This window comes from Penaeus chinensis, chromosome 6, assembly GCF_019202785.1.
Source record: "Penaeus chinensis breed Huanghai No. 1 chromosome 6, ASM1920278v2, whole genome shotgun sequence".
NCBI classification, from domain to species: Eukaryota; Metazoa; Arthropoda; class Malacostraca; order Decapoda; family Penaeidae; genus Penaeus; species Penaeus chinensis.
In genome coordinates, this window is record NC_061824.1 from 513,827 (window position 1) to 528,826 (window position 15,000).

The 15,000-nt window shown below is 40.0% G+C and overlaps 4 protein-coding genes across 6 annotated transcripts in view; all 4 read left to right on the forward strand.

Annotated features, from left to right (window-relative positions):
• Positions 1 to 421: 421 nt before the first annotated feature.
• On the forward strand, positions 422 to 1,523 carry LOC125026532 (glycine, alanine and asparagine-rich protein-like). Its single transcript, XM_047615029.1, has 2 exons — positions 422 to 483; positions 584 to 1,523. The coding sequence occupies exons 1-2, from the start codon at positions 462 to 464 to the stop codon at positions 1,255 to 1,257; spliced, it is 696 nt and encodes a 231-aa protein (XP_047470985.1). The 5' UTR covers positions 422 to 461; the 3' UTR covers positions 1,258 to 1,523.
• Positions 1,524 to 4,178: 2,655 nt separating this feature from the next.
• On the forward strand, positions 4,179 to 5,278 carry LOC125026531 (glycine, alanine and asparagine-rich protein-like). Its single transcript, XM_047615028.1, has 2 exons — positions 4,179 to 4,224; positions 4,339 to 5,278. The coding sequence occupies exons 1-2, from the start codon at positions 4,203 to 4,205 to the stop codon at positions 5,193 to 5,195; spliced, it is 879 nt and encodes a 292-aa protein (XP_047470984.1). The 5' UTR covers positions 4,179 to 4,202; the 3' UTR covers positions 5,196 to 5,278.
• Positions 5,279 to 8,556: 3,278 nt separating this feature from the next.
• On the forward strand, positions 8,557 to 12,949 carry LOC125026629 (ATP-dependent RNA helicase glh-2-like). The gene is made up of 3 exons (XM_047615206.1): positions 8,557 to 8,589; positions 8,743 to 9,798; positions 12,865 to 12,949. The coding sequence occupies exons 1-2, from the start codon at positions 8,568 to 8,570 to the stop codon at positions 9,795 to 9,797; spliced, it is 1,077 nt and encodes a 358-aa protein (XP_047471162.1). The 5' UTR covers positions 8,557 to 8,567; the 3' UTR covers position 9,798; positions 12,865 to 12,949.
• The window catches only part of LOC125026518 (glycine-rich cell wall structural protein 2-like), a 4,480-nt gene continuing 1,253 nt past the window's right edge, over positions 11,774 to 15,000 (forward strand). The window contains exons 1-2 of one of the 3 annotated variants that reach the window (XM_047615007.1): positions 11,774 to 11,807; positions 11,962 to 12,314. In XM_047615007.1, coding sequence (XP_047470963.1) covers positions 11,786 to 11,807; positions 11,962 to 12,314 — 375 coding nt within the window. In that variant the 5' untranslated portion in view covers positions 11,774 to 11,785. Of the gene's footprint in view, positions 11,808 to 11,961; positions 12,950 to 15,000 lie in introns of those variants that run through there. The other 2 variants (XM_047615009.1, XM_047615008.1) reach the window with 2 other exon arrangements.

Genomic DNA, 15,000 nt, shown 5'->3' on the forward strand with positions numbered 1-15,000 from the left:
ATATATATATATACACACACATACATACATATACGCACATATACATACATTCATACATACACACACACACACACACACACATATATATATATTCTATTTATTTATTTATTTATTTACAAGCACACACACATATTTTGAGAGAGAGAGAGATTGTGTGAATGTGTGAATGAGGAAATGAATAAGCATATATATATACATACATAAATGATATATAAATATATGTATGAATATATACATGTAAATATATGTTCACATTTTTTTTATATATTCTACCTGCACATGAAATATTTTTGTCCAGAGGGAAACCATCCAAACAGACTTGCAGCCACGACGAAACAAGATGGATGAAAGGACTAAGCCAAGGCCAGCAGCGGCGCCCGGCGGTGTGTATAAAAGCCTGACGATCACTCAGTCTCGCATCAGTTTCCTTCCCGCCGATTCATCCTCCTCTTCTCGTCAACATGAGGGTTCTTGTCCTGACCGGTGAGGAAATCATATATAAGCCAAATGAAAAAAGAAAAAGAAAAAAAAAAGACAAAGCTACAACTCTTTATTGTTATTCTGCTATTCTTATATTTTCCAGCCGTGCTTTTGGGCATCGCCATCGCGGACAAACTTCCTTCCTACAATTACGGTGTACCCAGCGAAGGATCTGGAGCTTCCAACGGAGCTTCAGGGAACGGATTCGGAACCTCGGGTAACGGATTCGGAGCCTCGGGTAACGGGTTCGGAGCCTCAGGTAACGGGTTCGGAGCCTCGGGTAACGGGTTCGGAGCCTCGGGTAACGGGTTCGGAGGATCAAGCAACGGCTATGGCTACGGACAGGACGACGAAGTAGCGGCTCTGTCCGAGAGCATTCCCGGGGGCGGCGTCCCCGGCGAGGACTACCCCATCTTGGCTTCCGTGCCCGACACAAGCTTCTCGTGCGATGCCCAGGCGGTGCCAGGTTATTACGCCGACACTGCAGCTGAAGCCGGCTGCCAGGTGTTCCATATCTGCCAGGACCGCGCCCTCAGGCGCCAACAGGACTCGTTCCTGTGCCCCAACGGTACCATCTTCAACCAGCAGTACCTGGTATGTGACTGGTGGTTCAACGTGGACTGTTCTCAAGCTGAGAGCTTCTACTCCGTCAACGAACTCATCGGAGTCGTTCCCGACGCCGGATACGCCTATGGCGCTGCCGCTAATGGCAACGGCAACGGTCTTAATGGCAGGAAGGAATGGAAACGGAGCCAATGGCAACGGAGTCAACGGTAAGGGAAGCAACGGTAATGGAAGCAACGGTTATGGCTCTAATGGTAATGGAATCAACGGCAACGGTAGCGGTAGTGGCTCCAACGGTAACGGCGTTAATGGCAACGGAAGCAACGGCAATGGAAACGGCTCCCCCGTTGCTCCTTCCACCTCCTACGGCGCCCCCTTCTGATCGGTCCGGCAGATTCAGCCCTCCCTTTGCACCGAATACCGTATCTCCAAATAGAAAAGTATTTATGTATATTTTACAATAAATGTGTAGTTCTTTATTTTTCTTTTACTTTTGTTATCCAGTAATACATACGAATCAATCGTCTGTTACTTTACTCATTTCTTCATGAATGATGGCATTAACCCGAAAATTACAATAACATGTATTGCTTAAACTCACTGAAATCTACGGTCTATGATCTTTATTTAAGAGATACCTTATGTTGGGAGTAATCATAATGATAATCGGCTCCTGAGAGTAAGAATCGCCGCCAAATGATTTCTGTTTCATTACTACTTAAATTAAATTACGGAAATAAAGTCTGAAATAAAGTCAACATTGAGACAGAAGATGCGGATTACAAACAGCAATACAATGGTTAATGGTTAATGGTTAAAAGCAAAATAAATGTGCTAAACATCTAAGGTCATATAGCACTATAGTTAATGTTTGTGAAGGATGGTTGGGTTAGGAATTAGTTGTTAAAGCTGGGTTAAGGAATTGGTGAGTGAATGGGTTAGGGTCGGATGAGGTAATGTAAAGGGGTTAGATCAAGTGAAGGATATATATGCGTTTGAGGAAGGAAAACAGGTTGTCAAAGCAGAAAGTGTGAGATTCTGTAAGGATGTCTGATAAGTTGGGATGTCTATGTAGGGAAGACGTGGGCATGACAATAGAATATGTGGGACTGAAAGAGGAACATTCGGAAACCGCAAATGTTCCAATGAAGGATAGAACAGCAATACAAACAAACGTGCTTATAGGGTAACTGATAAATTTGGGTGTGAATGTATAATTTGGATTAGGTGTTATCTTTATTATTGCATAAAACGGTTTGTTAGATTCTTTTCTACTGTAAATGTATTTTTTTGGAGTTTTTATCATTTATGTATTCATTCATATATATATATAAATATATATATAAATATGTATATAAATATATATATATAAATATATATATATAAATTTATATATAAATATATATATATGTATATATATATTACTTCAAGCAAAAGGCATTTCTTCGGTACTTAGTTTTATGGTCAGAATTTCCAAATTTCCAATCACACAGAAGAAAACAGATTTTTGTTTATTTTCCTATAATGCTAAACTGCTGCGTCTATGGATCACTCATAAAAAAATAACCTAAAAATGAAGGATTTTTTTTTTGTTTTATATCTATGATCTTTCTTCTTTTCTTTATTATTTTGGAAACTGAATCACAAACAGACTTAACTAGTGATGGAGGTGAGTAATGCCACGCAATTAGCGCTGTAGAATTGTACCATCCTAAAGCAAGAGATTTATCTGCTTACTGCATGCTGGTCTGAAGCGAAGATAGCATAGGGCGCAACGATGGTAAAAATGTGTTAATTTTATTTTCAAATCTTGTTTGCTTCGAGTATCCTATGATTTCATTCATGCTGTGTTGCATGGTGTAAGTCGCAGAAATACAAAAGCACACGCAAGACTATGCAACTACAGTTACATTGGAATAGATGCATGCATACCCATCAATATCTATATATATGTATATATACATAAATATGCATATGCATTTATACACATGCACGTGCGTCCGTTTCTCTTCGCGTGTGTGATTACGTATATTACGTCTTATATTAACATTATATTTAAAATAAATATTTACTACTAACAGTAAGGCTATCTTTTTAAAGTGTTACAAATATTTCTAAATCAACAGTGATTAGTATTTTGATCATGAATTCTAATGTTATCGAGTGATCACATCACTGTGGCAGGAGAGTGAGTTCTTTTTTCGCATGTGAGCGTTTGATTTACGTGGATGGATATATGGATGGATATTCATGCGTACTCACACACACAGATATGTGTGTATGTATGTATTTATATATGCACATGTATCTGTGTGTACGTATCTATGTGTGTATATATATGTGTGTGTGTGAAAAGCTCACTCTTCTGCCACAGTGATGTTATCACTCGATAACATTAAAATTCATGATCAAAATACTAATCACTGTTGATTTAGAAATATTTGTAATACTTTAAAAAGATATCCTTACTGTTAATAGTAAATATTTATTTTAAACACAATGTTAATAAAGAATAAGTAATCCGAGAAATCACGCAAACATTTTATGACACTGACAGCACGTAGGATTACATCGCTATCATACTGAAATAATAATGTTATACTGATAACGACAATGGGCACCATGCCATACGTGCACAATCTCTCTCATGACATTTAATTCCAAAAAGAACTGCAACAATATAGGCGAAATAATATATGGATGGATTCTCAGTAAATATACTAGTGGAATAGTGATCCTTCTTATACGAGCAAAATTTCCTTCATAAGTTATCTTATAACATAATTCACGAGGGAATGACGTAAGATACACTTTTTCATTTTTTTAACACTTCAGAAGCATATATAACAACTTGAACTAATAGCGGCAGTACCGAAAAAAGTAAACATCATCTGCAATGTAAATATCCTTCTTCGTCAGGATCGACATGACGAAAATTAACTGAATATGGCAACGCAGCAATAACGCAGTTCATAATAATTCATAATTTTTAAAGTATCATGCACTGGCAGTATGATCATGTTTGCGAATGTGACAAGATTACCAGGAATAACGAAAGGAAGTTGAGGGTCAGTGGGCGGCGCTTGGCGGGCGAGTATAAAAGGCAGGGCGGCCCTCCTTCCGCGCCATTTTTCTTCCTTCTTTGTCTTGATTTCGATATGAGGGTTCTTGTCCTGTGTGGTAAGACGAGCTTATTTGTGTGGCGTTTCCATACGTGTCTCTAAATTGATGAGAATGCACGTGTGTAAACGTGGCAGCCTCAGTTCGCTAATCCTTTTCTCGCTTTTTCAACAGTGGTTGCCGGCATCGCGGCCGCAGACCTTCCTTCCCCCAGCTACGGCGTCCCCAACGGAGCTTCGAGTAACGGATTTGGAGCCTCGGGTAACGGGTTCGGAGCCTCGGGTAACGGATTTGGAGCCTCGGGTAACGGGTTCGGAGCTTCGAGTAACGCATTTGGAGCCTCGGGTAACGGGTTCGGAGCCTCGGGTAACGGGATTGGAGCCTCGGGTAACGGGTTCGGAGGATCAAGCAACGGCTATGGCTACGGACAGGACGACGAAGTAGCGGCTCTGTCCGAGAGCATTCCCGGGGGCGGCGTCCCCGGCGAGGACTACCCCATCTTGGCTTCCGTGCCCGACACCGGTTTCTCATGCGATGCCCAGGCGGTGCAAGGTTATTACGCCGACACTGCAGCTGAAGCCGGCTGCCAGGTGTTCCATATCTGCCAGGACCGCGCCCTCAGGCGCCAACAGGACTCGTTCCTGTGCCCCAACGGTACCATCTTCAACCAGCAGTACCTAGTATGTGACTGGTGGTTCAACGTGGACTGTTCTCAAGCTGAGAGCTTCTACTCCGTCAACGAACTCATCGGAGTCGTTCCCGACGCCGGATACGCCTATGGCGCTGCCGTTAATGGCAACGGCAACGGTCTTAACGGCAGAAGGAATGGAAATGGAGCCAATGGCAACGGAGTCAACGGTAAGGGAAGCAACGGTAATGGAAGCAACGCTTATGGCTCTAATGGTAATGAAATCAACGGCAACGGTAGCGGTAGTGGCTCCAACGGTAACGGCGTTAATGGCAACGGAAGCAACGGCAATGGAAACGGCTCCCCCGTTGCTCCTTCCACCTCCTACGGCGCCCCCTTCTGATCTGTCCGGCAGTTCTCTTTTTGCCGAACACCCAAATAGAAAAGTATTTATGTATAATTTACAATAAATTTGTAACTATTAAACAAATTTTACTTTTGATCCAGATTATTTTTTACATCTGGTTCAATGATCTCCCTGTTGATCAGGGTTTTACCTTGACTGATGGCACTACACCGGTGTAGGACGTAGTTCTGTGCAGATGATTACGTAGAATCCAAATGAAAGGTCTTTATGGGCATATGGACAGAAAGTCATGCTTGTATCTTATTACTGGAAACAATCATCACATTTTTCTTATCAACAAATAAATATATGTATATGTATGTATATGTATATATGTTTATATATATAAGTATATGTATGATTTCATATATATACTTATGTGCATATATATGTAATATATATATACTTATGTGCATATATAAATATATATAAATGTATGTGTATACATATGTATTTGTATATACATGTATATATACATATATACATGCATATACATATGCATATTCCAACACACAGAGCGCGTGTGCTAAAGAGAGAGATTAATGCAATCCTTAGCTTAGTTTATGATACTCCAAATGAGCCATAAAAAAAAAAAAACATGTTTCAAAATAAACCAACCATATGTATTACAGGCAGTCTACGTGTTAATATATCCACGTTAAACAATTTATCATCAAAACTGTAATCTAAACTTATTTTGATGTAAAAAGGCTTTGCGAAATGATTTCCTCGGGTTTGTGATCTTTATAATCATGTACTTGTTTCACGTTATATTTCAGTCATTTCCTCCTCCATTAAATCTCAGATATTTTGCCTTACGTTAAATCACACCTTTTTTTTTCGTTAAATTTCATTCTTCCCGTTCACCGTTAGACATCCCTTTCGTCTGACATCAAATTACTTTCTTTGTCCTATGTTAAATTTCATTCTCTTCATTCTATATTTAATTTCATTATTTTCGTCCGCTTCAATTTTATCCTGTCCTGTGATACATTTCATTCCTTTTCGTCCAACATTAAAATTCAGCCATTTACTCCTTAGTTAAATTTCTGCTTTATTTGTCCTCGTATGTTTTGTTTTGTGTTTTCGTCCTATAATAATGATAATAATAATAATAGTAATAGCAGCAGTAGTAATAACAATAATGGTAATGATAATAATGAAGATATTCATAATGATAATAATAGTAATAATAATAGCTATGATAGTAATAATGATGATGATAATGATGATGATGATGATGATAACGATACTGATAACAATAATGATGATAATGATAATACCAACAACCGTAACAACATCAATAATAGAATAATGAAAGTAACAATGATATTAACAATGCTAATGAAAAGAATAACTGACAGCAACAATAAAAATTACATTAATAACGATGATAATAGTAATAATGATGTTGATTATAAATGCAGTAATATTTCATGCATGTTATTCTTATGTTTGTTTTTCCCCTTATCTGACTATGGAATGAAAATTACATTATATGGATGAAATACATTTTTCTTAAGTATTCTTTATTAGCATATTTGCAAAAAGGAGAGTCATCGAGATAAAAAAGGATTTAACAATCATGATAATAATAATAACTATGAAAGGAAAACCGCCACAGTAAGAAAATAAAATAAAATTGAAATGTAACGTTTCGAACTCTTCACGAGTTCGAAACGTATCAAATATGACGTCAATTTCTCGATCGATCGACGGCGGATTTTATAAACAAATCAATGGTATCGCGATGGGAAGTAGCTTAAGTCCGGTGCTTGCGAATTTATATATGGAGTTGTTTGAATCTGAACTCCTTCCGTCTATTCTCCCTCCCGACACGATTTGGTTTCGTTATGTTGATGACATTTTTTCTTTGTGGCAAGTAAACCGTTTAGACTTTGACGATTTTTTCGGTAAACTCAATAACCTCGCGCGTACTATTAATTTCAAAGTTGAATGGGAAGATTCAGGTAAATTGCCTTTTCTCGACGTCCTTTTATTCAATGAAAATGGCACGCTTAAATTTTCGGTTTACCGTAAACCTACACACACCGCCAATTACCTTCATTTTTTCTCGAATCACCCGTTGTATGTTAAGAAGTCAGTAGTCTCGTCCATGTTTCTGAGAGCATATAGGATTTGTGATAATGAATTTATCGATCGAGAAATTGACGTCATATTTGATACGTTCTCTAAATTAGGATACCCTCGATTTTTCTTAAAGCAGGCTCATTCATCTGCGAGATGGAAGTTTTACACTCATACCCGTAATACTCAACAGGATAGTGACAATAATCTTTTAATCATTCCGTATAACCCGTCCCTCGATGAGAAAAGACACATGTTTAAAGGCGTTGGAATTGATATTGTTTTTACGTACCCGAACACGTTGCGTAATAGTTTGGTTAAACACAATGCGACTAGTGGTGCTCTGGGGACTTCTCCCGGTATTTATACTATACCCTGTAATGTTTGCCCAAAATTTTACATAGGTGAGACCGGCAGAGCTTTTGAAAAAAGAATAAGTGAACATAAACGTGACGTAAGATATGCTAGAGATTCAAATGCGTGTTTCGTTCATTTGCGTGATGAAGGTCACCAGCTTAACTGGAAAAACGCGAAATTAATTCATAAATCAGCTAACTCGTACGAAAGGAAAATGTTAGAATCTCTATTAATTAGAAAAATGCCTAATTTTAACTTGAGTGCTGGTCAATGGGGCTTGGATGACCTTACCTCCTCGTTAGTTAGCAAAGCCTTCCCCAGACTCTTCGACCTTGACCCTCGTCCTGAGACCTGAGTCTACTCGTTCGTTCTGTCTCTCAATCACTATATATTCTTGTCAAAATTCTCTCCTTGTATCCATTTTGGTTTATCATTCGTCTGAAGAGGAACTCGTGAAGAGTTCGAAACGTTACATTTCAATTTTATTTTATTTTCTTACTGTGGCGGTTTTCCTTTCATATTTGTGTACACGTTACTGTGTTTGTCTTTGTGTCAATAATAACTATGTTTCATATAAGCACTGTCCACGATGAAAAAACGTTAGTGGTGACCACACTGCACATCAAATAAAAGGGTACTTTCTGTCTTGACTTCGCCTACATTTAAATAAATTCGCTGTTGCTATTCCCCTATTGCTATCTATAACACCATCAATAATGCTGATCACTTTTGTGGTAGCACAAGTAATACCAAAGGTCCAGGAACGGGCAATGTCAGCTTCCTCGTGCATGCACTGTGACAAGATTTCCGTGAACGACGAAAGGAAGAACTTGAAGGCCAGTGGGCGGCGCTTGGCGGGCGAGTATAAAAGGCAGGGCGCCCCTCCGTCTGCATCATCTTCCTTCTTACCAAGACAAATTCGACATGAGGGCTCTTGTCCTATTAGGTATGGGACAAGATATGAAATGAAATGATCATTTTATGTGTTGGTGTATTTCTTTTAGTTTCCCGTATGCATATATACATCGAATGCATATTTGAAGGCGGAAGCATTAGCTCACTGATACCCCCCCACCCTTTTTGTTGTGCCTTTTTTCAGCAGTGGTTGCCGGCATCGCGGCCGCAGACCTTCCTTCCACCAGCTACGGCGTCCCCAACGGAGCCTCGGGTAACGGATTCGGAGCCTCGGGTAACGGGTTCGGACCCTCGGGTAACGGATTCGGAGCCTCGGGTAACGGATTCGTAGCCTCGGGTAACGGATTCGTAGCCTCGGGTAACGGATTTGGAACCTCGGGTAACGGATTCGGAGCCTCGGGTAACGGATTTGGAGCCTCGGGTAACGGATTCGGAGCCTCGGGTAACGGATTCGGAGCCTCGGGTAACGGATTTGGAGCCTCGGGTAACGGGTTTGGAGCCTCGGGTAACGGGTTCGGAGCCTCGGGTTACGGATTTGGAGCCTCGGGTAACGGATTTGGAGCCTCGGGTAACAGATTTGGAGCCTCGGGTAATGGATTCGGAGCCTCGGGTAACGGGTTCGGAGGATCAAGCAACGGCCAAGGCTACGGACAGGACGAAGAAGTAGCGGCTCTGTCCGAGAGCATTCCCGGGGGCGGCGTCCCCGGCGAGGACTACCCCATCTTGGCTTCCGTGCCCGACACCGGCTTCTCGTGCGATGCCCAGGCGGTGCAAGGTTATTACGCCGACACTGCAGCTGAAGCCGGCTGCCAGGTGTTCCATATCTGCCAGGACCGCGCCCTCAGGCGCCAACAGGACTCGTTCCTGTGCCCCAACGGTACCATCTTCAACCAGCAGTACCTGGTATGTGACTGGTGGTTCAACGTGGACTGTTCTCAAGCTGAGAGCTTCTACTCCGTCAACGAACTCATCGGAGTCGTTCCCGACGCCGGATACGCCTATGGCGCGGCCGTTAATGGCAACGGCAACGGTCTTAACGGCAGAAGGAATGGAAACGGAGCCAACGGTAGGGGAAGCAACGGTAATGGAAGCAACGGTTACGGCACTAATGGTAATGGAATCAACGGCAACGGTAGCGGTAGTGGCTCCAGCGGTAACGGCGTTAATGGCAACGGAAGCAACGGCAGTGGAAACGGCTCTCCCGTTGCTCCTTCCACCTCCTACGGCGCCCCCTTCTGATCTGTCCGGCAGATCCTTTTTTGACGAATACCGTATCCCCAAATATAAAAAAAAAAAATATTTATGTATAATTTACAATAAATTCGTAACTAATCAATCAATTTTACTTCTGATCCGGATTATTTTTTACATCTGGTTTTATGATCTATAACTCCCTGTTCATTAGCGTTTTACCTTGACTGATGGCACTATACCGGTGTAGGACATAGTTCTGTGAAAATGTTTACGTAGAATCCAAATATAAGGACTGTATGGGCATATGGACAGAAAGTCATGCTTGTATCTTATTACTGGAAACATTCATCACATTTTTCTAATCAACAAATAAATATATGAATACATATGTATGTATATATATATGTTTATATACACAAGTATATGTATTTCATATATATAGTTATATGCATATATATGTAATATATATTTACATATATGTTTATATGTACTTATACATATATGTGCATATATATATATATATATATGTATGTGTGTAAATATGTATACATATGTATTTGTATATACATGTATATATACATATATACATGCATATACATATGCATATACACACACAGAGCGCGTGTGCTAAAGAGAGAGATTAATGCAATCCTTAGCTTAGTTTATGATACTCCAAATGAGCCATAAAAAAAACATATTTCAAAGTAAACCAAGCATACGTATTAGAGGCAGTCTACGTGTTAATATATCCACGTTAAACAATTTATCATTAAAACTGTAATCTAAACTTATTTTGATGTAAAAAGGCTTTGCGAAATGATTTCCTCGGGTTTGTGATCTTTATAATCATGTACTTGTTTCACGTTATATTTCAGTCATTTCCTCCTCCATTAAATCTCAGATATTTTGCCTTACGTTAAATCACACCTTTTCTTTTCGTTAAATTTCATTCTTCCCGTTCACCGTTAGACATCCCTTTCGTCTGACATCAAATTACTTTCTTTGTCCTATGTTAAATTTTATCCTGTCCATTGATACATTTCATTCCTTTAAGTTAAATATCATTCCTTTTCGTCCAACATTAAAATTCAGCCATTTACTCCTTACTTAAATTTCTGCTTTATTTGTCCTTGTATATTTTTTTGTCTTTTCGTCCTATAATAATGATAATAATAATAATAGTAATTGTAGCAGTAGTTATAACAATAATGGTAATGATAATAATGAAGATATTCATAATGATAATACTAGTAATAATAATAGCTATGGTAGTGATGATGATGATGATGATGATGATGATGATGATGATGATGATGATGATGATGATGACAACAATAATAATGATAATGATAATACCAACAACCGTAACAACATCAATAATAGAATAATGAAAGTAACAAAGATATTAACCATGATAATGACAAGAATAACTGACAATAACAATACAAATGACATTAATAACGATGATAATAGTAATAATGATGTTGACTATAAATGCGGTAATATTTCATGCATGTCATTATGGTATTTTTGTTCCCTTTATCTGACTATGGAATGAAAATAACATTATATGGATGAAATCCATTTTTCTTAAGTATTCTTTATTAGCATATTTGCAAAAAGGAGAGTCATCGAGATAAAAAGGCATTTTAATCATGATAATAATAATAACTATGTTTCATATAAGCACTGTCCACGATGAAAAAACGTTAGTGGTGACCACACTGCGCATCAAATAAAAGGGTACTTTCTGTCTTGACTTCGCCTACATTTAAATAAATTCGCTGTTGCTATTCCCCTATTGCTATCTATAACACCATCAATAATGCTGATCATTTTTGTGGTAGCACAAGTAATACCAAAGGTCCAGGAACGGGCAATGTCAGCTTCCTCGTGCATGCACTGTGACAAGATTTCCGTGAACGACGAAAGGAAGAACTTGAAGGCCAGTGGGCGGCGCTTGGCGGGCGAGTATAAAAGGCAGGGCGTCCCTCCGTCTGCATCATCTTCCTTCTTACCAAGACAAATTCGACATGAGGGCTCTTGTCCTATTAGGTATGGGACAAGATATATAATGAAATGGTCATTTCATGTGTTGGTGTATTTCTTTTAGTTTCCCGTATGCATATATACATCGAATAAATATTTGAAGGCGGAAGCATTAGCTCACTGATACCCCCCCCCCCCCTTTTTGTTTTGCCTTTTTCAGCAGTGGTTGCCGGCATCGCGGCCGCAGACCTTCCTTCCACCAGCTACGGTGTCCCCAACGGAGCCTCGGGTAACGGGTTCGGAGCCTCGGGTAACGGATTTGGAGCCTCGGGTAACGGGTTCGGAGCTTCGGATAACGGATTCGGAGCCTCGGGTAACGGATTTGGAGCCTCGGGTAACGGATTTGGAGCCTCGGGTAACGGATTCGGAGCCTCGGGTAACGGATTCGGAGCCTCGGGTAGCGGGTTCGGAGCCTCGGGTAACACATATGGCACGCCCAACGGTGGGTACGGAGTAGACCCTGAGATTGCCGCTTTGGCCGAGAACATTCCCGGGGGCGGCGTCCCCGGCGAGGACTACCCCATCTTGGCTTCCGTGCCCGACACCGGCTTCTCGTGCGATGCCCAGGCGGTGCAAGGTTATTACGCCGACACTGCAGCTGAAGCCGGCTGCCAGGTGTTCCATATCTGCCAGGACCGCGCCCTCAGGCGCCAACAGGACTCGTTCCTGTGCCCCAACGGTACCATCTTCAACCAGCAGTACCTGGTATGTGACTGGTGGTTCAACGTGGACTGTTCTCAAGCTGAGAGCTTCTACTCCGTCAACGAACTCATCGGAGTCGTTCCCGACGCCGGATACGCCTATGGCGCGGCCGTTAATGGCAACGGCAACGGCAACGGTCTTAACGGCAGAAGGAATGGAAACGGAGCCAATGGCAACGGAGTCAACGGTAGGGGAAGCAACGGTAATGGAAGCAACGGGTATGGCTCTAATGGTAATGGAATCAACGGCAACGGTAGCGGTAGTGGCTCCAGCGGTAACGGCGTTAATGGCAACGGAAGCAACGGCAGTGGAAACGGCTCTCCCGTTGCTCCTTCCACCTCCTACGGCGCCCCCTTCTGATCTGTCCGGCACTCAGCCCTTCCCTTCTAATCGTCCCAAATAAGCAAATATTTATATACAATTTACAATAAATTCGTAGAAGTAATTAATTTTCTCTTCGCTACTATTCCACGCTAAGTAATACATTATTTTGTTGAAATCACTACAATGAAAAAAAAAAAAATTCCCCATTTCCCTAAGTTTTGGCATGACTGATAACCTTAAGTGATCAAAGTAACTCAACCCGTTATGGAATCATAGCTGCAGTGAAAACGGGTTTCTTCATGGTTCACGAATTGTCTGCTTGTTTATTCTTCTAACGAATGAGTTAATCTATTATTTCGAGAATGTATATTTAAAAACTTCGAGGGGATTTTGAACTGAAAGCGATCAAACCCAGACTAAAATCTGATCAGAAATTTGAGATAATTCTCATTGCTTTTGGTTTATTAGAGAATTCGATAAAAGGATGACAAACTTTTGAATCTCTCTCCCTCCTATTATCTCTTTCTCTCCCGTTCTCTCTTTCTCTTCCGTTCTCTCTTTCTCTCCATCTCTCTCTCTCTCCTCAAAAAAAAAAAAAAAAAGCATGAAATTAACTGAAAGGGAGAGGGAAAGCCCCCAGATGACGCCCGAGAAAAGAGAACAAAGCGGAAATTGGCTAAAATGAATAAGTAAATAAGCTACGACAGATGACTCTATAATCTTGAGGTTAGATAGGTTTTAGGCAATGATACTAAACAGCAAGAATTGTTTGTTTTATGTCATCTAATTTTACAAAGGCAAAGATAAACATTTGATTAACTTCAAATACATAAATGTTTTTTACTTTGTCATACATATTTTTCAGACCTAAAGATGTAGGGGGATGGGGGGGGGGGGGGGGTTAAAGAGTATAGCTTCCAGGGCCCCCATATGTCTAATGTTGCATTTTTGGATTTTTTAGTGTTTAGTTGTCGAAGTGTAACTATGAATCGCTTATCATAAATGTTACAGTATGATTTTTTCTTTCGAAGAAAAATTGTTTGGTCAAAACTTCTTATTGAATATGTGATCTTCACTCCTCTTACTATCAAATACTTTGACTCCTGAATCACAAACAGACTTACCAGTGAAGTCAAATACGGCCAGGCAATTAAAGCTCTAGAATTTCTTAATTCGAAAGCAGAAAACTCAAGTAAAGATCTGCGATCTGGTGCAGGGATGACACAAACCATCACTGAAGGAAAATGCCTTAACTTTATGCTGAAATCATTATTATGACCTATGGTTTTAGCATATGGTGGAAGGCACTAGTATTTTCTAGTATATTACGCAAGCATTCACTATATAACTAATATACGTTTGCTTCCTTACCCGGGCCCACAGACGCACTCAAACGCACATACTGTACTACACACATATTTATGGATTTTGTTTCCAACTCTTCATTTATATGTCCATGCTTATGTGCCTTTCCATCTTCGTACATATTGTGAATCTATATGCATGAAGGCCTCAGATTTAAATGTACAGTCTATTCCTATATGTGCACAAAAGTTGGCAAACGCATGTACTATCAACACACACCATTATTCCAGAATAGTTTCACACCTCATAAAAATATACCCATAACTGATTATTAAAATACGCATTAATGCCCTCGAAATCATGAAGACACGGTGAAAATATCCATGCCAACAACTTTAATGATTATGAAGTCTCGAGTGTATCTAAGGAGGATCACTTGATCAATTGCAACCATTTAATTGCTGTAGAAATCGGTTTCATACTAATAACGAAAGAGGATATACTGACGGTGAAAATCTGTCCCATTCCGTGTAATTCTAAAAATAATTGCAATTGTAAGTGACGTGAGCGCATCGATTTTTATGGATAGGTTAGAATATGAATTACATTATCAGGATAAGATGTACTTGATTTCAATATTTCATGAGCATATTAGCAAGATGTAAAGGCGATGGAAAAGCATTAAAGAATGTATGAACTGAAGAAAATTTGTATTGGTGATAGGAAAGTGTTCATCGTAACAGTCGTATGTATATACATACGTATACACAAACACATACATATATACATACATATACCATTGATTTGATTTCAAATGCATTATATAGGCCTACGACTGCTAATGTGCCCCTTTGATATAACGCCAGTG